At 43.2% G+C, this 26,605-nt stretch overlaps 2 protein-coding genes across 3 annotated transcripts; both read right to left on the bottom strand.

Moving 5' to 3' along the window:
• Positions 1-2,687: 2,687 nt before the first annotated feature.
• Selenos (selenoprotein S) lies at positions 2,688-8,226 on the bottom strand. Of its 2 annotated transcripts, none has more exons than XM_074062110.1 (6): positions 8,067-8,226; positions 7,361-7,495; positions 5,983-6,089; positions 5,487-5,576; positions 5,192-5,318; positions 2,688-3,314 (listed from the first exon to the last, which is right to left on the bottom strand). In XM_074062110.1, exons 1-5 carry the CDS (start codon positions 8,140-8,142, stop codon positions 5,220-5,222), a joined length of 507 nt encoding a protein of 168 aa, XP_073918211.1. In that variant the 5' UTR covers positions 8,143-8,226; the 3' UTR covers positions 2,688-3,314; positions 5,192-5,219. The 2 variants fall into 2 exon arrangements, with proteins under 2 accessions (XP_073918211.1, XP_020017306.2); XM_020161717.2 differs by having other exon boundaries at positions 5,240-5,318.
• Positions 8,227-12,660: 4,434 nt separating this feature from the next.
• Snrpa1 (small nuclear ribonucleoprotein polypeptide A') lies at positions 12,661-24,571 on the bottom strand. The gene is made up of 9 exons (XM_020161716.2): positions 24,401-24,571; positions 22,890-23,037; positions 21,883-21,961; positions 18,655-18,701; positions 18,279-18,381; positions 17,457-17,536; positions 16,997-17,072; positions 16,336-16,429; positions 12,661-12,933 (listed from the first exon to the last, which is right to left on the bottom strand). Exons 1-9 carry the CDS (start codon positions 24,480-24,482, stop codon positions 12,875-12,877), a joined length of 768 nt encoding a protein of 255 aa, XP_020017305.1. The 5' UTR covers positions 24,483-24,571; the 3' UTR covers positions 12,661-12,874.
• Positions 24,572-26,605: the final 2,034 nt, after the last annotated feature.

Here is a 26,605-nt window from a genome sequence, read left to right as displayed (position 1 = left end):
ACTGTTATGGAGTAAATTATGCTCACCCCCATCTGAAATTTGCATATTGAAGCCTTAACCCCAGTACCTCAGAATGTGGCTGTATTTGGTGATAGGGCCTTTGACGAATAAATAAGAGGCCCATTGTGACTGGTGCCCTGAGAAGAGACTGGGGCACAGACAGGAGAGTTGAGCAAGCAGAGGCAAAAGTGCATGAAGAGTCAGCTATCCGCCAGCCAAGGAGGGAGGCCTCAGAGAACAGCAACTCTGCTAGCGCCACCTCTAGCATCCTTCAGACCTGAGAGGGGCTGGCAAAGCCACACGCCATCTGTGGGTTCTGTTTCAGCTGCCCCAGCAGACAAATCCCAGGAGGCAGAGATCAGGAGGATTGCGATTTGAAGTCAGTCTTAGGCAAACCCCAGTACCATAAAAAAACAGAACACTGCTTCCCATACAATACCAACTCTCTAGGAGTTTCCACTTAAAATCTGTGTTTGCCCAAAAATTTACTAGTAATTCTACTGCTCCAGTTAGGATGGATTTAAGTTTTGAATCATCCAGGACTTAAAACCTAAATGCTTCCAAGCATCAATCAGTTCCAAGCTCCTGGCTTTCTGTGCTGGTACCCACTTCAATTTCAGCCACACCCTTTCTGTGCATGGGCAGGGTGGAGCCTATGGCCCTAAACATAGGTGTTATGGTTGTGGCTCTTTCCCTTCTTCTCCAGGGGCCTCAGGTCCTGGACACTTTTGCCCTCAATTCCTTCTTCCTAGATAAGGACAAGACCTACCTTCTCTGGCAATCTCAGTCCACCTCTCTGCAATGATTGCTGCCCTTGACTGATCACACACAATTTCCCCTAGATTATTTAACAATTGCCACTAACAATGGCATTAATAATGGCAATTGTTAAATAATCTAGACTACACTCCCACACCCTTTGTGTGGAGGAGCACAGGGACACAGTGGACTACAGTGACTAGGCCTGGGGCCAATGACTTCACCCTGCTGAAGCTTCAGTCTCTGAAAACTACCGTTATTAAGAGTCACTGAACAGCAGTGAGGACTGAACAGAAAGGCATGTTCCTACCACGTGGTAAGTGGTCGTGTCTCAACTGGTAACATCCATTATTTTAATTCTTAGAAAATTCCTATGATCTCCTAATCATTTCTGCGTTTGACTCCATCTCTACCATCCCTAAAATGTAAGAAATGCACGGGCATTCAAAATTCAAGCGTTGTTCACTTTCTTGTGTTCATGAACTGATAATTTCTAAATTTATGGAAAAGTGAGGCTTAAGGGCAACGGGGCACATGTACACTACATGAAAACACCTTTAAGGACTTTTTCCCTGTTTATCTTATTTTGCTTCTATTTAATACAAACCCCTAATCAAGGTGTGGTGATACAAGCTTATAAACCCTGCACCCAGGGGGCTGAGGCAAGAGGATCAGGAATTCAAAGAGAACCTGAGCTACACAGAAGAGCCTGTCTCAAAACACTAAGCCTGGGATATGGCTCAGCGGTAGAGCACTTACTTGTCCGGCATGTACAGGGTCCTGGGTTTAATCCCCAGAACGGAAAACGAAAACAGAACTCAAACCCAGTTGAGAGCTGAACTTCGTTAGATGAGGCAAGGATGCTGCTGCTCCTATTCCCAGACCCGTCTATTTGTAAAATGGGTGTGTGAGGGTCACTTGATGGCGCTCACATCTCCCTGTGGCAACTGCGCTTCTCTTCCAGTGGCCTGTCTCTGCTCCCCACAACGCTTCCCTAAAGCCCTCTCCAAGAGATGTGTTCTTCCAACAGATCCTCACTACGGAGCGCAGGCGGCCTCAAGCTCCCGATCCTGCCTCAGGCTCCCAGGTGCCGGGAGTGCAGGTGTGCCCTGCCACAGCTACCTCCCCAGGAGATTTTAAGTCTCATGGGGTCAGACTGTACCTTCTCCCTTTTATGCCAAGAGAGAAGCCACACAATTATTCTACCTGCGGTGACACTCAGTAAATATTGACGGCCAGGCACAGCAGCTTAAGCCTGTAATCCTGGCTACTCGGGCAGCACAGATCAGAAGGTTCATGGTTTGAGGCCAGTTCAGGCAATAAAGTCCAAGAAACCCCTTCTGAACTGACGGCTGGGCACAAATAGGATCTTGGTCCAGGCCGGCCTGGCACAGTCCCTGAGTTCAACTCCCAGTACCGCAAATAAACAAAAATGCTGGTTAATTTAAGAGACCATTATAAAATATTTCCCCAGCTACTTGTTCCTTCTCATGACTCACTCCACAGCAGGGGTCCACAGCCTACATCATGCAGGCCAAATCTAGCCCATGAGCCAAGATGTTTTTTTAAACAATCCTTAAACAAATGTAAAAACCAGACTATGTGATGCAAACCATGTAGTCAGCAAAGTCTAAAATATTTAGTATTTTAGAAAATCCCAATAGCGCCACTCAAGAACATAACAAATGACTCAAGGTATGCATCTGGGAAATGACCTGGAAGGGCTCTTAAAAGACCGTCAGCCCACAAGACACCTTGACGCAAGCTGTTCCTTTACCCCAGCAATTCAGCAAACTGAACTCCAAGTTCATGATTTTGTAGGTAAACCCCTCAAGGAATGTGCCAACTCTCAAAATCACTGTGGTTGTTACCTAGCCATCCTTGACTCTGAGGAGTAAGTGGAGAAAGAAGTACTAGGAGGTGGAGGCTGTGAGAAAAGTGGTTTAATGTCAGATAGACAAAGTCAACTCACGAAGACATCTCTTTGAACTTAAGATGCTAAAAATGTTACTCACTTTTTTAAATATTTACAATTTTTCTTTTATAAAGTTCTGTACATGAAAATAAATATACAGAAACAAACCCCATCAACTGTCTGCATCAGTAATCCTCACTGGTGGGCTCACCATTTATAAGGAAGACATCATTCAACACATCCTGTCACAGAGACTGTCCTATCAGCAAGGACTTCTGCCATAAAACATCATTCCTGGGCCTCTTCTACCAAAACTGCTAATCAGCTAGAGGCCTTCACCTACCAACTAGCAGCATGAAAATCAACAACTGCAAATCTCTGTCTTTTAGTGGAGTGTGACCTGGTGGCAATGCTTACACCCCATCTGGAATAGTCACAAACAGAAATAAGACCCACCTCCCCTTGTCTAGTCACTGTGAAAAGTGTGCATAAGGCAATTGAATTGAGGTTAAGGGTTCATCTTGCTAATGTCAAAGGCAACACTAACAAGATTCTTAGCTTCATCCGCCAGATGACGGACCCCTGCGTCCGGGTCTCCAAGAGCAGGCTCCACCTCCTTCACCAGTCAGAGGGTTGTAACCTGGCATAAGAGAAAGGAAGCAGAACAGTGATGGCTGAAAACGTGGGAACCGTTTATATCAGAAACATAATTGTGAACCTGACATGCAAAGCATGTTGCCATGGGCTGGAGGCATGGCTCAAGAGGTAGAGTACCTGCCTAGTAAGCGTGAGGTACCGAGTTCAAACCCCAGTACCATCAAAAAAAAGAAAATTCTTCATACCATGATTGCAGGGTTTTTTTGGCTTATCTTTGGCAGCACTGGGTGGGTTGAACTCAGGACCTCACACTTGCTAAGCAGGTGCTCTGCCATTTGAGCCACACCACCAACAGCTTCAACTGACTTTCTGGAGGGCAAAAAAGGAAGCCATTCAGCTTCTTGGTCTTGACTCATCAAACTTAGCCAAAAAAACCCTCTCAGTATGGCCTGATTTAAGTAATGAATGCTCCAACTGCAATGCTTAATAAAAGGTATAGAGCAAGGTGCTGAGTTGAAAACCCAGCACTCAAAAAAAATAGAAAAGAAAAAGTCATTCTTGGGCTGAAGACATGCCTAGCAAGTGCAAAGCCCTCAGTTCAAATCCCAGTATTAACTACAACAACAAAGAAAGCATACACTCAAGTAAAAGTTATTCAAGCTACAGAAAATACTTAAAAATGCAAACAGAATGGAACTTGCCACTTTGGAACTTGCCACTTCAGAACTTGCCACTTCTACCAGTCAGAACTGTGTCACCTACATCTTCCCTCCCTCATTAACTTCCCACAGTCAATGGACAACTGGCAACTTGGCCGAGTGTTCAAGCTCTATAGACAGCCATACCTTAAGGGCTGGCCAAAGGTCCTAGCTCAGAACTGCTGCACACTTAAGGGGGTCATGTACAGAAGTAGGTCATGTGTTACATTTTCTATAATATCCACTCCTCTCCTAAACATCACCACTGTGTGATCTGAACAGGCTTGTGGCAATGACAAGTTCTGAAACATTTTCTTTCCAGCTCTGCCACTCCCCTCTGGCCTGCCAACTTTGGGTTCCTGACAGAGGGGATTATAGGCCAGCACAGTCATCCAAGGGACTGGGGGCATGGCTTGAATGGAAGAGGCCTTAATTCAATCCCCAGTACTACCACAAAAAATAAATTAAAAAATTATATAAAGTCAGCTGAGTTTGTGGTCATGCTGCCTATAGCCCATGTCCCAGGCTCCCCTTGGTTTTAAAGATGCAATTCAGGCTCCTGCTGTACCCCTCTCCTCCCATGGAGGATTTGACATCTTTGGCCCAGAACTGACTCCTACAGATTTCTAGTATCTTTGCTCTGTTCTTCTTCAGCATTAACCTAGCCAGAATCACAAAAGATTACTAATTTCCATTTGTGTTTGAGTTGTCCCAAATAGATAAAATGAACGAGATGAAGAGACTGCAATGGTATCTCAGCTACAGTGCCCTGAGCATGCCACACACGGGAAAGATCTGAGTGAATATTTGAAAAAGTTACCTACAGGAAAAGGCAGCCCTGCTAGCAAGGCCCACCACTGTATTCTAGTCTCACACTCCTCTGCTACTCACTCGGCTCTCCTCTCCTCTCACAGAGCTGTCGTGCATCAGGTGAGTAGACTAAAGTGCAAGCACGATCATTTTAACTGGCTCCTAGTGAGGGCCTGTGTGGTGCCTTGCACCCATGTCCTTTCTTCACTTAAGATTTAGCCTCAATGAATGGATACTGAAACAATGAAAGAGAATCTTTTTTTAAAAAAATTCTTTCCAGAGTCTTACTATGTAGCCCAAACTGGCCTTGAATTTGTGATCCTCTTGCCTCAGCCTCCAAGTGCTGGGATTATAGGCACGCACCACTATGCCCAGATAGATAATCTTACTTTTAAAAAGAAAGAAACTATACCCTTTAGGTGTTGAAAATTCCAAATGTCTCACATCACTCGATGCTTACCACCTCCTCGCAAAGGCTTTTTGTCAGACTTCCGTTTGGGGACTGCAGATGAAGCAGAAGGCCCAGGACTGTCTTCCTCCTATTTGAAAACACACAGGCTTAAGAATCAATTAAAACATGCTACTTGGCTCAGTGGCAGGATACCTGTGCAGCACGCAATCCCCAGCACCATGAGGAAAAAAATCCAATAGCATCTACTGACAAATGGATGCTCAGACATTGTCACTGGAGCCAAATCTGCAGTTACCTGAGGCTTTCTTGCACTGCCTCTGTAACTTTTGCCTTCCTGCATGCTGTCCCACATTTCAATCTTCTGTCTCCGTTTGTCTTCTTCGAGCTGAGAAAGAAGCACATTTCAGAGGGCATGCATAAGCTGCCACTGTCTTTAAAGAAAATGCCAATTCTTAGGCCAGCGTGGGCCACTGTGTAATGAGACCCTGTCTCAGAAAGAAAACAAAGCTATTTTATGAGTTTAAGTCACAAATGGAAGTTTTTTTTTTGTTTTTTTTTTTAACACTCTTAACAAAAGCAAAATATATATGGAAAAAAGAACTATTTGGTTCCGAAATACCCTCATTAGGACATTTTTGGCTACATGGAAGAACTGTGACTTGTACCAGGTTGACCAGCTTTGTCATGACCTATTCTACCTAGGTAAAACCACTAAACCCCTCCCCTTCTCAGGCTCTAAGCATCAGAGGAGAGCAGATTGCAAAGAACTACAAGGTAAAACTGAGTCCCACCTGTCTTAGTTTCTCCTTATGCTTTTCAACTTGTGCATTTAGCTCTTCTTGCATTCTCAAACGAGCAGCTGCTAGGGCCTCTTGTCGCTTAGCAACAACATCAGGTTCTAAAATATCAGAGAAAAAGTTGAAATACAGCATCTTTTATAATATAAAATGTGAACTACTAAGTATTGGTATTACAAAAGAAGGCAGTCTAAGCATCAGAAAATAACAAAGACCCCATGTTTTCACACGAGTACTATTTTGCTGCTGAGGGAAGCCCTTAGACATAGTTCTTAGCCTTAAGCATCCACCTCACCAGAAACTTACAAATGCAGACTTCTAGGCTCTTTCCAGTCAAGCTAATTCAGAAAGGGCAGTGACCCTGCATCTGAAACATCAATGGTCTGATCACAGTGAGATTCTATTATGTGATGTGAATAACTCACTGGCACCCAGCTTTAACGTGAACAGAATTCCAGAAGACACCCAAGCAAAGATGTTTTTGAGTCTTTATCCATCACCTAATGAGCAATTAGGTGACTGAGGCCCAAGCAAAGTTAGTGAGACCTCATCTCAACAAATAGGCTGGGTATGTTGGCTCTGTAGTGCTGGTTTGTTATGCCTGGGGGAGGCAGATTAGGAGGATTGTGGTCTGAGCCCCCCAACCCCCAGCACAAATGGGGACCCCATCTGAAAAATAACCTAAAGCAAAAGGGCTGGAGGTGTGGCTCAAATGGTACAGCACTTGCCCAGCAAGCACAGGTCCTGAGTTCAAACCCCAATACTACCTAAAACAAAAACAAAACAGGAGTGCGGCAGTTTGACTTGTTTTTATCGGGTTGTAAAACAAAGCTCTCCATCACAACCTCAGTACCACAGTAACTCAGATGAGTGACAATTTGTCTTTAATTATTTTGTCCTTCTGGAAACACTCATACACCTTGTAGCTTCTAGCTAGTGAAAACACTGCTGTTTTAAGAGGGAATTGTTTGAAACAACCAAACATAATTGGAAATCAGTCCTGATGAGTAAGCTAGTTAAAAAAAATATCAAAATGGTACGAAGACATCAGGCGGAGTCTCTGGTCACAATGGTTCTAGAGATGACTCAGCAGACAGACCCACAAGTACAAAGAAGGTGTAAGGTTTTCATTTCAATCTATCCTCAAGTTAAAAACCATGCAACAAAACATACACTGAGTGTGCTACTCACCATCAGGCAGGTTTTCCTTCTCATTAAGAAACTCCAAAATATTGCACACACAACCAAATCAAGTTCAGAGGCATCAAATGTCCCCACCCCATACAAATGAACACCATGCACTTGTTACTTTCAGATTAACTTTCAAATATCAAAAGAAGCCACCGCCTTCATTTCTTTGCCAGGCACTAACCCACGGCAGCCTCGGCTTGGTCCAGCTGCCTCTGCCTCAAGGCCCTCAGCCTGGTGGAAAGCTTCTGGAAGACCACGTAGAGAAGCACGCCGCTGAAAAGGATGTACCAGCCATAGGCGGCCAGCAGGGAGCCCACTGAAACGAAGAAAACGGGTTTCAGAAACTGAACATGACACCTCCCCCGTAGAACTCAACAAATAAGGTAGCTCCTGCCTGCAAAACCTTCATGATCTAACGGAGGACGTGATCCCCTAAGCAGTTAAGATATGAGCGAGAAGCGCGACCATTCAGGGACCACTGTGTAGGGCGACTTCTCAACCATCCGAGGAGTCAAAGGGGCGCGAGGCACAGTAGGGTGTTGGGAGGTGAAGAGTTTATCCGACGCAGGATTCCGGGAACTGCATTTGTACGAGTGACAGCGCCAGGTGTTGGGAGGAGAGAGGGAGGGGCCGGAGGAAAAGGCCGAGGGACTCCAGGATCTGCACCCGGAAGGGCATGCAACACGCAAAGTAAAGGACGCCAGCAAAGTCGCTGACGCGGAGGAGGCCTCCACGCGAGGCGCGGACCGGCCACACGGCCTGCGTGCGGCGCCAACGCCCGACTGCCGGCCAGGTCTCCCCGGTCCCCCGTAGGACGCAGCAGAGGACGACCCACCGAACATGGCGGCGCTCCGAAAGCCGGCGGCCCGTGGCCAGCGGCGACTCACCTGTGACGTGCAGGAAGCGCAGCCCCTCCGTCTCCAGGGCCGGCCGCGCGGACAGCTGCTCCCCTTCGCGTTCCATGGCTACCACCGTCACCCGGCCCTGCCGCGTAGCCTCCAGCCAGCCGGCGCTTCCGCTTCGTTCCTACGTACACGTGGCGCACCCCGACGCAGCTGTAGGCCTAACCAATCATAGCTCGACCCCGCCCCGACGCTTGGCCAATCGCAAAAGGGGTGCGCCCGAGGGGCGGGGCGGATCGGGAGCCGGAAGCTTGACGGGCGCTCGCGGGGCGGAGGCTGGTTCTAGCTCGTTTTATGCGCTAATAAGGGCGGATGACCAACCCTTATACTGATTTTTTTCCGAATTTGTAATCTTATGCTGATTGGGTACTGAAGCCAAGGAGTTTAAGGGCCGCCCAGGGTCAAGATTTGCGCTCTCATCCTTGCACCGGGCCCGTTGGATAACAGGGCTCTGTAAATTGGGGACTCCCAGCCATTAAGGGTTGCAGCAAAGGTCTTCCTCCATAAAGGTGTTAAATGCAACATATGGACAGTTTCCTCCTATTTTCAGGCCAAGAAAGCCTCCACCGACCGAGAGGTTTTGATTTCTCCAGAATCAAACCTGTTGGGAAGGGATTATCATAGGAATGGCTCCAACGAGCGTGGAATCATGCTGTGTTTCACCAGACCTTATTTATAAGTGTCCTATTTCCTCTGCCTGCAGTGCTTTCCTCCACCCTCTAACTACTCAAATGCTACCTCTTTTGTAGGGACTGTAACAACCCTATTTGGATTTAACCTTAAGCATTTTTGTTTCAAAAGATGGGTGTCTCAAAAGATGGGTGAGGAATTAGGAATATAAGGTGGAAAAAATGGTAAACAGGTGATGACATCAGAGGGCCATGCCATCCTTGTAGCAAGAAACAGTGAGGAAGTCTTAATCTGATAATGACATACAAATTAGGAAACCTGATGGCCATTGATTTTAAAAAAATCACATCCTGGCCCTCTGACATTAATGGAAGGACTGGTGAAATACAGCTGGGGCTTATTGACCTGTAGTGGTCTGATCCCAATGCCAAGGCCAAAACCTCCCCTGCCCCAAATGTGGGAGGGGTTAAGAACACCTAACTCAGTTTCCAGGAATGAATGCTCCCACCCCTGTGCCTGCAGACCCCAATAAAAGCCTGAAGTCTTGGGATCCTCAGCACAGCCTTCCTCCTTGAGCCTGCTCCCTCTTCTGTCTGGAGAGTGTACTTTCAGATTGCTTGGCATTAATAAACCTGCTCCTGCTGACTCCTCCTTGTCATGGCCCCACCTGGTGACCCAGTTTCAGTGACAAGATGAAGGAGTGCCACCAGTATTCCTTCCATTGCTGACTCTTGAGAAGTTCCTCAAGAGGCACCCCTCAAGGGAGGGGTGAGGGGCACAGCTGCCAGGATGGTGCCCTGACTTCAAGTGCAGTGTATTCAAAAAGCAATGAAGGAGATTGCTGTGGTTTGAATATGGTTTGTTCTCTGGAATTCATGCAGTTTAGCCCTGTTTTATGTTAATGATATAAAGGTGAAAAAAATCTATGGTTTTTAGAGGTGGGGTCTTTAGGAAATGATTAGGCCATTAGGGTGGAACCCTTCACCATGACCTGATACAACCAAGAGGTCCCTAGTGCTTGCACCATATCATTTGGACTTTCAGTTGCCAAAACTGAGCTAAATAAACCTTTTTTTTTTATAAAGTTAGCCTGTCTCAGGTATTTTGTTTCAGTAATGAAAAGCTGATAGAGTTTCCTATTGAAGGACTGGAGCTCATGGGCCATGGCAGAGAAAAGTCTGAAATCTCTTCTGCATCTCATCAGCTACCTTGAAGATGGAGTCCTCAAATCAGGAAACTGAGAACTCTGAATGTTGTTAAGGCTATGAAGACAGCTATTAATTTAATTAATTCAGAAAGGACTGCTCCCCCTCCCCCACCGTTTCATGTTTTCCTCTCACTTGAAGAAAATGATGAACCATCAGTCCTTTTTGGTGCTGGGGATTCAGTCAGAGCCTCATGCAGTTTACCACTGAGGGCTATGCTTTCAGCTCCAACCATCACTCTGCTTTAGAGTGATCTCTCACTTGCTCTAGCTTAATAAATGAACTGGATTTACATATCACAAAAATGCCAAATGTCTACCTAGAGAAATGGGATAAGAGTTTGCTTTAGTTGCCAGTTTATCCATACCATCCTGTAATGTTTATAATCATGAAGATGAAATAGTAAAAATTTCACTAAAAAAAGCAAGAATCCTTTTCGCTGAGACTCTTTTTCTCTAGCACCAAATCACAAAAATAATACATTAAGCATATAAAAAATACCTTTGTATACTATTGGGAACTAGTATGTACAGTATAAAGTATAGTCAACTAAAATTTAATAGATACTGAATTGAGTACACAGATGATAAGCGTTCATTTCAGTTCCTAGTGTGTTGCACTATGGTTCCATTGACCGCTTATTCTTCCTAGCCAGGCTCATGTGTCACCTTTGTCCCTTTAACCAGGTGAAAACTACCTTGTCTAGAATCAGTTATATCAGCACTTGCTCAATGAAACAGCTCAGTTGCTACTTGCAGAAATAGGACGAAGGGACAATATCCAGAACTTCCACCTGTCACTGATCATGTGGACTGACTGACCCCAATTTGTTACTCTTCCTCACAGCCATAGCCTTGTTATGGCCATCATGTTGAAGGAATGAATTTCCCCATCATACTAACTTTCATGTGCTCTGTTGGCTTGCTTTTGCTAATGGCCAGTAGGCAGAAATAATTGCATCAGTTTTGAGTGCAGGCCTTGGGAAGCCCCTAGTGTCTCCTTCTTGACCCTCAGGTTAGCTGGCTTGTCCAAAGAGAATGAGACAGCTAAAGCTAATCCACAGACTTGCAATTTTGAAAAGCAGAGCTGGCTGTTGCTTAAAACTCCCTAGTTTTGAGGTTTTTGTTATGTGGCATCATTGTGGCAATAACTACTGCCAAACCTCACCTTTTCTAGAGTTTAAACAACTAGATGGGATTAAGGGTGAGGGAGATGGGATTAAGATGACAGAGATCTGTGGTTTCTCAAAACATGAATATAAAGCCATACATACATAACCCCTTCAACTGACATTTTCCCAGTTTGAATTCAGGGCTTCACACTTGCTAGACAGGCGTTCTACCATTTGAGCCACTCCACTAGCCCTCAACTGACACACTTGTAGACTTCCAAAGTGGTCTTTATGCTAACTATGTCCATAAAAAGAACTAGGTAACATTTCCTATATTCATTTTTCTTAGAACCTCAAAACCAGGGCATTGACCATAGACGAACACTACAAAAATAATATTTGACTCAGACTTAATGTAGTTGCATGGAAACCACGTTCATTTAGGAGTTGCCACTTGGTATAAAAGTTTCTGGTCTGTGTGACAGAAGTTAATACAAATTAACCTCACCCTATGCAATTGCACACTGAAATACTGGGCTTCTGGGAAAAACTGGGTTGGGGCAAACCCAATTATTTTTGTCCTGACACATGCAGATGGAGGTTAAGCCCCATGAGTACAGGAGCTCATGTTCCTCTAGCCAGTTTGGTAAAATCCTCAGAACAATGGTGCCCATAACTTCACAGGATACCTTTTGTCTTTTTCTCACCGTACCTCAAACAATACAACTGTTCGTTATCAAAGTAGTACTGCTCAGTCCAGATTAATTCAGGGAAATGGCTCAGAACTCAGTCATTGCTAAGTGCCACCTGGGGATTGAATCCAAGGCCTTCCACACCCTAAGTCTGCAATCTACCACTGAGCTACACTCAGCCAAGAGGGGAAGTCATTTTAGTTGTCTATCCTCAGTAGAAGCAACAAGAAACCCTGCATTAACAGAAGGGCTATGTGGGAGTAGGAAAGGCAGCCTCACTGGCCTCTCATTGAAGACAATGGGAAAACTTGAGTCTAATTAAGCCCAGGTTGAAGCAGTCCTGAAGACCGTGGCTTAGCAGAAGCCACTGTTCCTTGTGCTTTTCTTCCCAGTCAGACCATCGGGACCCCATGTCATAATTACTGCATGTGTTGGTATCTTACAAGAATGGCATATTGGTTGATTGTAACCTCCATAAAACATCCAGGGACTATTTAGAAGAGTGTTTTGCACATTTAAAATCACCAGAGGAACTCTTCAAAAAATCCAAACCCAAGAAATCAGAATGCCTAGTGGGGAGTCTGACACACTGGTATTTTAAAAATCCTTCTGTAGTGAACTCCAGAAGACAAGGAATGCAGTAAAGCTGCAGGAGTTGAGGAAATGCCTTGGCCACCCACCAGGGAAGCCATGACTCTCCCTGTGTATTCCCAGACTGCAGGACACTGCTCCCGTGCTCATACCCCACCACCCGACAAGGCACAAGTCACATACCCACCCCCTGTAACTTTTCAAATTAATCGATAGGCTGGCTTCCTTTACAAGCAATTTAAAAATGTAAACAGTAAATGGTAAGGATGCCTACCTAGAAACATCATCCTCCTTCACTTGCAAATTAAGTGCATCTTTGTAGTTCACCGTAAAAAATCACAACATGCAACTTGGCAGCACAGTATGTGGCCTTTATTTTTATTATTTGTAGAAAACGGACATTTAGTTTTCAAAGTTTATATTACCAAAACAAAAAAATCCAAAACAGCAGTCTAACGCATTTCAACAATGCTGACAGATTCCACTTTGCTGACAAGCTGTTAAACCACATTCAAAAAGCAAGATTTGTTCCCAGAGGGTCTGTTACTACACATCTCACACTGCTCAGGACCCGTTTGTAACTGTGTCTTCCTCCATCTCTTCTTCACCATCATCAGTGGGTCCTGAAGAAAACCATAAAACCAGATGTCATGTCAGGCTTACACTAACACAGTCTGTTTGCTTAGCAGGTGGTGGTGAGTGGCTTCTGTGTGCCAGGCACCGGAGTAGGTACACAAGCCCCAAAGCAGAAGCTCAGAAGTCCAGGGAAAGCTTTAGCAGTGTTAGACGGGATGCTCAATTTCCAAGGAAAGGATCACAAAGGTGTTTTATCAAATTCAAAACCACTGTCTCTCATTGCAGTTGGGAATTCATTTTTTTGTGACAGCAAAAAGGTTAGACTTCTGTTTTGCTCTTGCCACCACTATGGGTAAACAAACTGGAAACACTCAGAAAGCATTTGGGCACTCACTACATGCCCAATAAAGGGAATAGTCCGTACCTTTATTGCCTCAATTAGGGAAACGCGGCAAGAACTAAAAGTGTTACATTTGTTAATTGTGGTAGGCTTTTTTGGTCAATGTATTCTGAAAAAGGCAATGTTTTAACCCCATCAGTTGTTTGGGAGAATTACTCATGTTTAAATTGAAATCCAAAGATCAGATTTCTACACAAAAGGCACAAAGAAGGAATGCCTCTGGAAGTTAACTTAGAAGCCCGGCCCATGGAGCTCTAGCAAACAGAACCATGTGCACAGCTAACTCCCTCTCCCCAGTGAATGCCCCAGCATACAGTGGAATAAGCGAATGAATCCAGCAATTCTATCCGCTGCAGGCACAATAAGCAGTTTTGATACTGCCCCTCCCCAAGCTCTGAACCTTGACTGCCTCGGCATGTTTCTAACGTGGCTGTCTACCACCCAGTGAGCCCTGCGTGGGCGTACACTCCCTGTCCTCTCATCGGCCAGTTTCGGTCTTTCACTCCTGCCCTTTCAATTCAAGTGTGTCTCTTCACTGCAGGTGCTGACTGTGCAGTCTCTGTCTAGAATGCCCCATTGCCTTAGTCTAGTTCAGCAGATCCCAAAACTTTTAGGGTGAGGACCTAAGGAACTTTTGTTTCTGTAAATTACATTTACTGACACTGTACCAGAAATTAAAGCAGAGAATTTTGGGGGAGGGTTTTGTTTAGTAGTACTGGGGTTTGAAGTCAGGACCTCACACTTGCTATGTAGGCACTCTTACCACTTGAGTTACACCTCCAGTTCCAAAAGCAGAGAATTTTTTAAAAACAGTAATTCATTAAAACAATAAATCCAATGCATGTTAGCACTTATTTTTTATTTTTTTGCAGCAAGGCCCACACTTTGAGCAACTCCACTAGCTAGCCCTTTTATATTAAGGGCTTTTTCGAGGTAAGGTTTTGTGAACTATTTGCCTGGGCTGGCTTCAAAGTGCATTCCTCCTGATCTCTGCCTCCTGAATGGCTAGGATTACAGGCCCAAATGAACTACTGACGTCCAGCTAGCACTTACATTTTTATAGTGTTTTCAAAAACAAAACATTTAGTGAGAAGACCGACATTACTTTGCCTTATCTCTGTAATGTCTGAATAGGAGCCAGCCAGATGCCTGTATTGGCTTCAGCATTCCATGTTGTTGTTTCTATATTTTGTTTTGTTTTGTTTTGTTTGAGGCAATTTCTCACTATGCAGCCCACATTGCCTTTGAACTCTCAATCCTCCTGCTTCAGCCTCCTGAGTGCTGGGATTACAGCCATAAACCACCATACTTGGCTAACAGGTTGTTTTGATTGAAGGGTATGAAAATCCAGCTGTAAAAGCATACTTAGGAATACTTCTAGCCTTTATAGATAATTGCAGATATGCCAGAACTTGACAAGTGGTAGTTTCCTTTTTGCTTTTTGTTTTTGAGATGGGACCTTGCTGGATTGCCCAGGCTGATACTGAACTCCTGAACTCAAGTGATCCTCCTGCCTCAGCCTCCTAAGTAGCTCGGATAACAAGTACATGCTACCAGGCCCAGCTTATAAGTGGTAATTTCTTAAAGGTTAATTTGTAGTATGAAGTCTGAACCCTTATCAGTGAACTTTTCATATTCTCTTACTTGAATATTCATTGGTTTATGTTACACTTTGAATGAACCCAATTTGGAAAATGCCAGTTCACTGAGCATGGCAGACAGATCTTCCGAATGCTACATGGTATGGAAAGTCACATTTGCTAATATCTCTACAGACCTTTCCAGAAAATCTTTAAATATTAGGAAGCTGTCAAGGTTACAGCAGTAGATACAAGTAGATACATTCCCAGTCCAAGTTTCCACATTTTAATTTTTGTTTGAAATCTTGAATTTTACTATTGGCAATAACAAATAGTTGTTCTCCTTGAAGGGACAGGTTTACTACATTCACATTAAAAAAGACACCCGCTTCTCAACTGTAAATAATTGAACTAGTGCAGGGATAACACCATCCAACTCAGGTATGCAGAAGTGTTTCAGATGTACCTGTAGTCTGTTATCTACAGTATCACACAGATGTGTACTTGGGGTGATACTGACCTTGGAGACCCCCTAGGGGCCCAGAGACCACAGTGAGAATCACTGGTCTTAAAAAGTCTTACTAATTTAAGTTCTCAGCTCAACTGGTAGCCTGAGGTCTCTAATACATGGGTATCAAAACTTGTAACATGTACTTATTTGAATATTTAAAATTTTATATCGGTAGTGCTCAACATAAGCAAAAACTTGCTCATGTCAACCCTGTGGTACGTACAGTATCTCAGTTCCTCCCAAAACGTTTTGCGGTTGGTACTATTGTTACCTCAAACCTAAAAATGAAAAAATATAACTGAAAATACCTGCCCAAGGTGAAACTAAGATTTGAGTCTCAGGCTGTTTGGCTCTAGAGGCTGTGTTCCTAACCACTAGGTTATACACAGCTGTAGTTTTCATAACAAGGATTCATCCTGACAACTGTACTGTTGAGCAATTCTGTCATTATGTGTTTGTGAACATCAAAGTGTTCTTACTCAAATCTAGATGGCATAGCCTAGCACAGATCCAAACTATAAGGCACAGCCTACTGCTTCTGGGCTATGAACCTGTCTGAATACCGTAATCAACTCCAATGCAAAGGTAAGAATTTATGTATCTAAATACAGACAAAGCACATTAAAAATACTAGGTATAGAAACTTCTCAGCTTTTATGAGACCATGGTTTATATGCAGTGTGTTATTACCAAAAGCCATCATGTAGCACTTGACTGTGTATCTGGGTAAAAGTCCACATGGTTACCTGAGAGTCTGGTTCACTCCATACTATGACATAGTTTTTGCTTTGACTTTTACATATTTACCGTGCCTCCACGCCCGGTCCTACAACCCTGTGCCCTAACTTTATCAAATACTTTCTTATAGCATTCTTCCATCACAGCACCTAAACTATTTGGTCACCATTATGAGCATAACATTTTTTTGGACGCACAAAGAAAAAAGCCATTTTCTGACCTGATCTGCGTTCTCGGCCAGGTATCTGACCGGACTGCAACAACCCTTTCAGCCTCTCCACTTCAGCCAGAGTAGATGCATTTGCTATAGCATTCTGGAAGATAAAAAAAGAGATGGACAATAATTACAGCTAAGTATCAACCAGCTGGAAAATGTCTATAGAAACTCACAGCAACTTTCCATGGAACATTACTTAGTTCTGCACTGAGGTAAGAATTTTATTGGCATATTGGAATCAATCTAGGAATCAAATAATAGATTTTCAAAATTGGTGAAGAGATACAGGCCCTCTTAGAAAAGAGAACAATAATTGTTCTACATGTGCTAAAATTTAAGCTAAGAACCTATTTGGGATTATGTTACTGGAGACCTCAGGAGGCAACAGACAGCACACTAAGGTAACTAACTTCAAAGTGGTAACTTTATCTTGGGAAAATGGAAAGACAGATGCCTTTACTTAACTTGGTTCATGCAATTAATCTAAGTCAAAGTCAGGTGAAATAGTAACCTTAAGCTAGTTTTTCCTTAACAAGAAATATAGCTGGATTCTAACAACTGTGAGAAAATAGAACCGGCAATGTTCAGAGCTTGGCTTGCTGTGCTACTGTGTGTCCTAACCCCATCTCCACTCTCTCCAGTTCAAGGATCTTGATGTCATTACCTTAATCGCTTCTACATCCCCTGGAGATGGCCCACCTTTCTTTTTGTCAGTTGGCAAACCAGCTCCTGGATTAAAACTTGGGAGGGAAGAAGAATGTAATTGTTAAATCCTGATTGATGCAAGTTGCTTCTCTTTTACTTTCAAAAGCTTTTGAAAGTAATTCAACCAGTGTAGTATCTTATCTTTGTTAACAAACTGATACAAGAACTCTCTCCTTCAGAAACACCACCCAATTAATCTTCCTATAGAGAAAGCAGGAAGATACAACATGAAAACTGAAATATAAACTCTGCTAACCTGATGGAAATTTCATGTGACAAATGAACATGGGTGGTCACACACCATGAACTCTCAAATTAGTACCACATTGATCAGTTTTTGGGTTGACTTTGTAGGAGGCAAACTGCCGAACAGTGTTTCTGAAGGTGAAGTAGAGTTAAGTTGGATATCCGTGTCTTACGTTTTGCTTCTCCTGGCAATATCCTTTGCAAGCTGTGCACCCCGTTTGCCCTTGAACATTTTCTCTGCTTCCTGACGCTCCTACAGCAATACCACACACAGAATTAATGGAAATAGGAATACCACATGCATTTAGATGCATTCCTCAGAAAACATGGGAGAGAACTCTCCTGAAGTACTCAGGGCCAGTAAAAACACCAAAAAGCCAATTCCAAGACACAGTTGTCTTGATTCCTAAGGTGAAGTTTCTTGAAGTTCCCTCTCTTAGATTCAAGAAGGGATTCCTCTTGCCAGATGCTGGTGGCTCATGCCTATAATCCTAGCTACTCGGGAGGCGGAGATCAGAAGGATCAAGGTTCAAAGCCAGCCTGGGCAAATGGTTTGCAAAAAACCCTATCTTGAAAATACCCAACACACACAAAAAAAGGCTAGAGGCTCAAGTAATAGAGCACATGCCTAGAAAGTGTGAGGCCCTTAGTCCAAACTCCAGTACTGCCCCCATAAAAGGGGGGGGGGTCCCAAGGAGGAGGAAGGAAATCCCACTCCCAATAAAGGGAATAGCCACCCTAACAGACAGAGTTGCTCAAAAATGGATCAAATTAAATTCCTCTTTAGGAATGTAATTAAACAGACAATCCACTGTGTGGTGCTAACATTTTGCCAACATTAGGTAAGAGTGAGAGTTCAAGTCCTATTGTAAACTTAGCTGTAAGTTTTCTTTCCCACATTTTAAATTACAAGCTATTGGTAAAATTTACTCAATTAAGCAATTAAAGAATAGCAAAATAAAGAAAAACCACACAACCTACAGAATAGTACTTACTTTTAGTTTCACTTTCTGAAAATCCAGTACTCTGACTTGTGGAACTTTGTAAATCACATACAGTCTGTAATGCTTCTTATTTGTCACAGGATTTCTTAGAATGCTACAAGAAAAGGAACACCACAATGCTAATCCTGTTCACATCATAGCATTTAAGAGGCCCATTTGATTAGTGTAATGTACTTACAAATCAAGGAAAAGTATACCATTTTTCACATCTCAAAGTCATAATTAACAAGTAACATCAAGGAAACACCAGAAACATTTGTTTTTAAAAGAGACTTTTCACTGACTGACTGCTTTAAAGTCAAGGCTGAGAAAGGTGCTGTTTTAAGGACTTCATTAGTTTTGTTATCACAACAAATAATCCCTGTACCTTAGGTAAGTCAGTGATTTGAGAGATGCCAAAGGGTCCAGATCGCCCTGCAAAAAAAGGGCCACAGGTAAGAATGCAGACACCACAAGCTACTGTTCATCTTTTGAAGTGGAGAGTGTCTTTGGAGCAAATATGTACATCATCTTTTACATATTTTTTTTCTGCTCTGCATGTAGCCTAATACTAGCACATCATAAATACTTAAATAGTTTCTACTAAGTAAACCAAATGCACTTGAGCTCCCTGTCTCAACAGTAGAAGACAGGAATGAACTTATTTCCTATGGCAACCTCAAAATGGCTACTGAGCAATGATTCGGAAAAGAAACCAATGCAAAGCCCATGTGACTCTGGAGCAAGTTGTTTACACAGGGAACCTGAGGCCAGGGTCTTGGAGTTAGGTGGTCTTTTTACTCCTACTTCCCAAGTGTCTGGGAACAGCTTGCTGTCTTTAAGGAAAGGTATCGTTATCCTAAGTCCCCAAATCTCAGATACCTTTTCAAGGACAAGATAAACAGAACAATTAAAACAAACAATGGAAGAAAATAAGAGAGCTTTTGAAGCTTCTCAAATTGTGCCATAAGCCATAGCAGAACAAGATAGCAAAACCAAAAGCTGTGGTCAAAAGCCGCAACCAAATAGAAGGCATGATATTCCCCAGGAACCCTACCCTAGGACTAAGCATGGACATGACTGCAAGAGCTCCAAAACTCATACGGTAACAGCATTTGTGTAGGAAGAAGCACAGGAAGGCAAGGAGACCTGTGATAAACTGAAGAACCAAAAACAAGCAACAGGTGCCCAGTTTGAGAACAGTAGCCCAAGGATCTGCACATTCCACTAACGAGTACAGTAAGTCTGGAGTAAGGTTTGATGGGGCTAGAGCAATTTTCATCCCTTTTTTTGGGGGGTAGGGGGGCAGTATTGGGGTTTGAACTCAGGGCCTCATGCTTGCTAGGCAGGCACTCTATCACTTGAGCTACTCTGCTAGCCCTTTTTTGTGTTGAGTATTTTCCAGATAGGTTCTCATGCACTACTTGCCCAAACTGGCTTCGAACCTCCATCCTCCTGATCCCTGGCTCCTAAGTAGCTAGTGAACCACCTGTGCCAAGATGGATCCTTACTCTTAACACTAACCAGAAATTATGTCCCTTCCAAGACAAAGCCCTACACTGAAAGAAAACTATTAGGAACAGATTTAAATTGAGTTCACAGGGTCAAGAGGGACAATAAGAAAAAAAACAGATAAAAGCAGGGGCATGCTCATTTCATAGCACATTAAAAGTGGAAGGATACAGAGAAGATTAGCATGGTCCTTTTCAAGTATAAGTTCATGGATTAGTCTACTTTAAAAAAAAACAAAACCGAGGAAGGGGAGCAGGGCTAGTTCTCAAGAAAGCAACAGCCATCTTTACAGGCACTACAGCCTGATACTGGCTTACTATCACTAAAGTTGACCCAAAAAAGAATAAAGAACAAAGACTTTGTTACACATGTACACTAGAGAACGTAATGACATACTGATGGATGTAAGAAAAAGAAAAAATGCAATTAACAAGCTGTGGGGGCGCTGGAACATTTTCAGCTATTATGCTGTACTGTTTAGGTACTGTATTAGAAAGGTACTGGTTAGCTTAAAAAGTTGCTAAGAATAGAAGCACAGAAAATAATTTCTAAACCATTTGAAGGAAAAATGGAATGTCAAAAAGAGAGATACTGTATGAGCTTGCATAGATGCAAAATAAAGTTACACAGAACGGGCAGGACAAAGACTAAGGAAAGAGAGAAGGTGAAGTAGAACATGCCAGTTACACTAGTAAATGTAAATAGGCTTCAAGAGACAAATTAAAAATGTTACAGCCAGCGCTGGTGGCTCACACCTATTATCCTAGCTATTCAGGAGGAAGAGATCAGAAAGATCACAGTTCACAGCCAGCCCAGGCAATTAGTTCAGGAGACCCTATCTTGAAAAAAATCCATCACAAAAAAAGGACTGATGGAGTGGCTCAAGGTGTAGGCCCTGAGTTCAAACCCCAGTATTGTCTAAAAAAAAAAAAAATTAAAAGCAAGTTTTGGATGAAAAGATTTATCATGGAAATACTAAGCAAAAGAAAGCTCATCTGGGCATATTATATCAGATAAAATAGAACTCAAGGTAAAACAGCATTCTGATAACCAAAAGATTCAGTTCCCAGGAAGATATTAATAATCTTAAATTGATGTGTATCAAGTAGGATAATCTCAAAATACATAAAACTAAAGGTGAATACATAAAACAATAAAGTTTCTAGAATGCAACAATTTAATCCTATGTCAGAACTGTAATTTAAGATTTTCTACACATTAAATAACAAAAAGTAAAATGAATTTTAATATACTATTTAATCAGTTAACCAAATATTATTTCAACATCAGCATAAAAAATCAGAGATAGTCATACTTTTCTTTAGTACTAAGTCTCTGAAATCTGGCATGTGTTTTATTTACAGCTCTGCATGAAATCAGTGGTACCATACTGAACACTGCAATTCCAGAAAACAACATAGGTTCTTTGTAATCTATAAAAAGGAAAAGGAAGTTTCAACAGAACAACAAAAGCACTAACAATGAAGATTAACAATAAAGATGGATAAATCAGACTACACCTAGATTAGGAACTTCCCACCAAGACACCTTAGGGAGGATGGTGGCTCAAGGCTAGCCTAGGCAAAAAGTTAGAGAAACCCCATCTCAACAAACAAGCTGGATTTGGTGGTACACGGCTGTAATCCCAGCTACAAGGTAATCATAAGCAGGAAGATCAGGAGCCGGCCCTGGGCAAAATCCTAGAGACCCTATGTGAAACATAACTAAAAGCAAAAAAGGATAGAGACACGACTAAGGCGGCAGAGTGCTTGTCTGACAAGTGTGAAGCTGAGTTGAAGCCCCAGTACTGCCAACAAAACCAAACCCCAAAACCAACCAACCAAACAAAACCCACCTAATAAAGTAAAAAGGCAAAGGCAAGCCAGAGTGGGAAAAGATAGCTGCAACACATACAACCCAAAAGGTTTGCCTAGCATGTATTAGGCCCTGGGTTCAATTTCTAGCACAAAAACAAAATAACCTGCAAGGCCCAGATTCTGAAACAATTCAGCAAATGACAAAGAAAGAAAGATGATTATTTTCTGTAAGAAGCATGCAGGACCTTTAACCTTGCTCTCAAATAAATCTCCCCCATTCAACTTACCAGTTCCACAAGACTATTGTTGGTGAGAATGAGTTCTGTCAGACAGGGTAGAGCCTGATCAAGTCCCTCACCTATACGGCTAAAATAAATCAGAAAGAACTTAGTAAAAGTGAAAATTGGGTAAGCTAATAATTTCATATCCATCCTTGATAGGACCTCATACCCCAAAGTTGGAAGAACATTAGAAATCCATCTTCCACACCCCATCTCAAAGAGGGGAGACAAGGCACAAAGAGTAAGCTTTGTCGGAGGTCACAGGCCTTGCGACAGAAGTGGGATGTTTAGAACCCACCTCTCCCCCAACTGCTAGGCCTCTTTCTACTGCCATGTGTCTAGTGGAGCATAAGAAAAGGTGGGACACCTGGGTAGAATCAACTATTTAGCTCACTTCTTGACTTTTTTGTTCAGAAAGCACAGAAACACAAGTGATGCTCTGTTGACAGCTTAGGTACAAGATGTGTAAGTGGATCACAAGAGGATAGTTAACCTATGAAAACTATTTTATCTAAAACCTCCACACTCCCCAATAAATACTTATAGATGTTATCTATAAACCTTCAGGAACTTTTTCCAGTGAAATATTACAGAGCTTATGAAAGGAGGTCAAAAAGTATCTCAATTTCAGTAATTTACATTCTAGACACTAGCTGTAAGGAAAAATACAGGCATGGAGGCTCAGTGAAAAATATTCTATTTTATGTAGCTTTAAAAAAAATTTCTTATGTATAACCTTTTTAATATGATCTTTGATAACTACTTTAGAAGCTGGAAAGTGTACAGAATATGGCAGCATGTTTTCAACTTAAATTATAAGCTTACTATGAATATGCAAATAGGACTAGACCCAAAACCAGATTAATCTCTAGATTCTATGGAGAAAGTGCTATTCACTTCTCATTTTAACAAGAAACATGTAGGTTTAACAGGAAGGATGTACTACAACTTCCTCAGGGCACCCTGCAATACTTACTCCAGGGAACAACTGTTCCCCAGAAGCAGTCACTTACCATATTCTGTTGTTGTTCACTAACAAAGTTTTCAGTCTTCTCAACAAGGGAAAACCATCCAGTTTCCTGATCTCATTGTCAGAAAAATCAATAGCATCAAACTGGTCTAAGGTAGCACCTAGATTTTCAATGACAGGAATTTTATATCCTAAAAAATGGAGGGAAAAACAACACATGAGAGATGTTAATATAATTAAAAGCCTGCTTAAAATTGTGTAGCAGCATTTCATGGTGCAAGTATTCACCTATGGCATGTACCATGTCAAACACTGGGCAAGGTACTGAAGGTAACCATAAATTAGTCACTATCCCAGGGTCATAAAGCTTATGATCTAGTGGTGGACCTGAAGCTGAAGATGGCAAAGACAGTGATGATGGGCATACTTTACTAGGAGAACTAGTGGTAGTTAATGTTGCTAAGAACATTTACAAGGTGTTTCACACTGTTCTTGCTGGAGCAAAACAGCAATCCACAGTTTAGCTGCTTATCCTTAAAGCCTAAGTCTTGTTCAGTGCCTGGGGACGTCAGTTCTCAACCTCTGGCATTCCCACCAGCCAGATTCATGGAATCCATTAACACTTTTCCTTTACTTCACCCCCTCCAGCTCCAATTTAGAGTTGAAGGTCAAAGATGTCTACACAAAAAGACAAATCACACTGTGAACAATTCACTCAAATACTCACTTGGCTTATCTAACTTGGGCCTAATTATTGTGCAAGGTGCTAGAAGAAAAGAAATGCACCCAATCCAAATTAAAGCACACAATTCAGAGCTGAAAGGACCGCATCAAAGAAGTGAGTCAAAATACGTCTTCACGCCCTTCAGACAGAGCACGGGAGACGCTCTGGATCGCACCCTCCTCTGAGAAACCGCATTTCAACCAAGCAAAAGCCCTGGGATTTCCCAGGCGTCCGCTCTAAGAGACTGAGGTTGCCTGGGGCCACGGTCGCACCAGCTTATTCCAGGAAAGTAAAGAGACTTTACACCGCCTCCTAAAATGCTAAGCAGGTAACTGCACTCTCATTTTCAAACTTCCGTTTCTTTTTACTAAGCCTCTCTGAGATCAAAACAGCTACAGGGATCTGAAGAGTTGGAGAGCTTCCACCGTGTAAAGAAATGGAAAAAAAAATCTTCGTAAATGGGAAATAGCAGGCAAAGCCAGTAAGAACGTAATAGGGGTGGAGGAGTCGCTTTTGTTCTGAGACTTTGTTTCCTCCCTCCACCAATAGGGGAAAAGAACCCCGAGTCTATCTACTCTCACGATATCTAACGTGTTTATCGAGAACCAACCCGTCGCCCTGCACTACGGTTACCGCCATTAATACATCCTCTTCCCCGACCTCCAACACTTTAGGCTGCAGAACGCGTAGACAAGGCAGGACGTGAACAAAAATCACGCCCGGGTGGCCCTGATTTCAGGCCGACGGCCAAGCTCCGGCGTCGGCGCACGCGGCCGGGCGCGGCTATGGAGGCCCGGGGAAAGCCCGCCCGCCTGCAGTCCCGGACTCACCCCGGAGGTCCAGCTCGCGGTCCCGCACAGCGTTGGTGTACTGCGCCGCCTGCTCGATCAGTTCCGCCGTCAGCTTCACCATCCTGCCGCCTCCCGCTTCCCCTCACCGCCGCTGCCCGCCCGCGGCCTCCCGCCAGCGAGCCGTCCCAGCATGCCCCGCGGCGTCCCAGCATGCCCCGCACGAGGCAGCACCAATCGCAGCGGGCGAGTATGCGCTCACAGCTCGTAGCAGGCGGAAGCAATCGAAAGAGCCTTGCCCCCGGGCTCGTTCTCGCCGGAAGTCCTGGCGCAGACTATGGGACCGTCTTTGCTTCCGAGTTCTTTGCAGGGCGATTGATTCCCCAAGTTACACGAAGCGCGTCCGACCCGGAACCCGCACCCTAAAGTTTGTGGTTAGACCTGCGGCCGGTAGACATTTAAATATTCAAGTTAAAGTATGCCGCTCCTCAGAAACCTGCCACGTGACGGATGACCCCCAAAACGCTGTTCTCAAAGTCTCTGACCCCCGCCGCGAACCCAGTATCACACAGTAGTTTGTTTGCTTTTGATGCAAATAGAATCATGCAGTATGCTTTGTTTTGGGTTTGGTTCTCTTGTTATTGTTGCAGGTTTGTTTGGGTCTTAATGATGTCTGGAATCCCTCCAAGTTGCATACAGCGATGGTTGGTTGGTTTTCACTGCTGTAGAGAATTCCATTGTGGATCTTATACCGTAACTTAGCTATTTAAATGTTGGTGGACGTTAGCGTTGTTTCCAGTTAGGGGCTGTCCTGAATTATGCTGTCGTGGGTTTTCTTAGTCGTGGATCTGAAGCACAGTTGCATGAGTTTCAATAGGTAAAGCCTAACAGTTATGCTAAAAGGTTGGTAATTTACACGGTGCAGGGGTGCGCAAGGGTGTTTATGACTTCCAGCCTCAGCCTCACTGGCACTGCCAGTCTATGGTTTTATTTTTTTCTACTGCATCAGAATTCATAACATGCTATTATTGTCACAAATTATTGTTATTGTTACTATTATGAATTACTGTTATTTTGGCAGTACTGGGACTTGTATTGAGGGCTCATGCTTGCTAGGCAGGTGCTCTACCACTTGAGCCACTCTGCCAGCTCTTTTTTATATTGGGCATTTTCGAGATAGACTGTTGCGAATTATTTGCTCTGGCTGGCCTCAAAACTTGATTCTCCTGATCTCTGCCTCCTGGGTATCTAGAATTACAGGCGTGAGTCCCGGGCCTCTGACCAGTCTATGGTTTTAGTGATTCTGACGTTGAGTGTGTAGTGGTGTTAGACTATTGCTTTGATTGCTTTTCTCTAATAGCTAATCAGAATAAAAGCCTCTGTGTGTGTGTGTGTTATGATTTATTCTGAGGTGCTCATTCAAGTCTTACCCATTTTTTTTCTGTTGGATTGCTTTTTGTTTCTTACCAATTTGTGAGATTTCTTTATGTAGTTTAGATATGAACAGACTATATAAGGCTCTCTGTGGCTTGCCTTTTCACCCTTTCTGGTGGTGTTTGGTGATGAGATATTTCTAATCTTTTAGGTAGTTTAACTTATCAATTCCTTTAGAGTTATGGGTTGTGTATATGTCATGTGTGTGCAGCTTGTTTAAGAAATCTCTTTTTTAGGATTGGTGGAGTGGCTGAAGTGGTAGAGTGTCTGCCTAGCAAGTGGTGAGCCCCTGAGTTCAAACCCCAGTACCACCAAAAAAAAAAAAAACCAAGAAAGATAATGAAGAGATCTCTTTTTTAGACCAGGCATGGAGTGCACATCTGTAATACCACCTACTCAGGAGGTAAAAGTGGTCAGATAGCAGTCTTTGGCCAGCCTGAGCAAAAAATAATCTGACTCTCTCTGAAAAATAATTAAAAGAAAAAAGGGCTGGGGATGTGACTCAAGTGGTAGAGCACTTGCCTAGCAAGTGTGGGGCCCTGGGTTAAAAAATTCCACTACTGAAGAAAGCAAATCTCTTTATGAACTTATATTTAAGTTCGGGGTTTGAACTCAGGGTTTCTCACTTCCTAGGCAGATTCTCTGCCACTTGAGCCACACCCTCATCCCTCTTTTACTTTAGTTACTTTTCAGATAGAGTTCCCTCCCCTCCCAGCCTGGATGGTGATCCTCCTACTTACAACCTCCCAGGTAGCTGGGATGACAGATAGACACCACCAGGCCCAGCTTATTTTGTTGAGATGAGGTCTTGCT

Source organism: Castor canadensis, chromosome 19, assembly GCF_047511655.1.
Source record: "Castor canadensis chromosome 19, mCasCan1.hap1v2, whole genome shotgun sequence".
In the NCBI taxonomy this organism is placed as follows: domain Eukaryota; kingdom Metazoa; phylum Chordata; class Mammalia; order Rodentia; family Castoridae; genus Castor; species Castor canadensis.
Note: the sequence above shows the minus strand (reverse complement) of the source record. Positions and strands in the feature narration are given on the sequence as shown.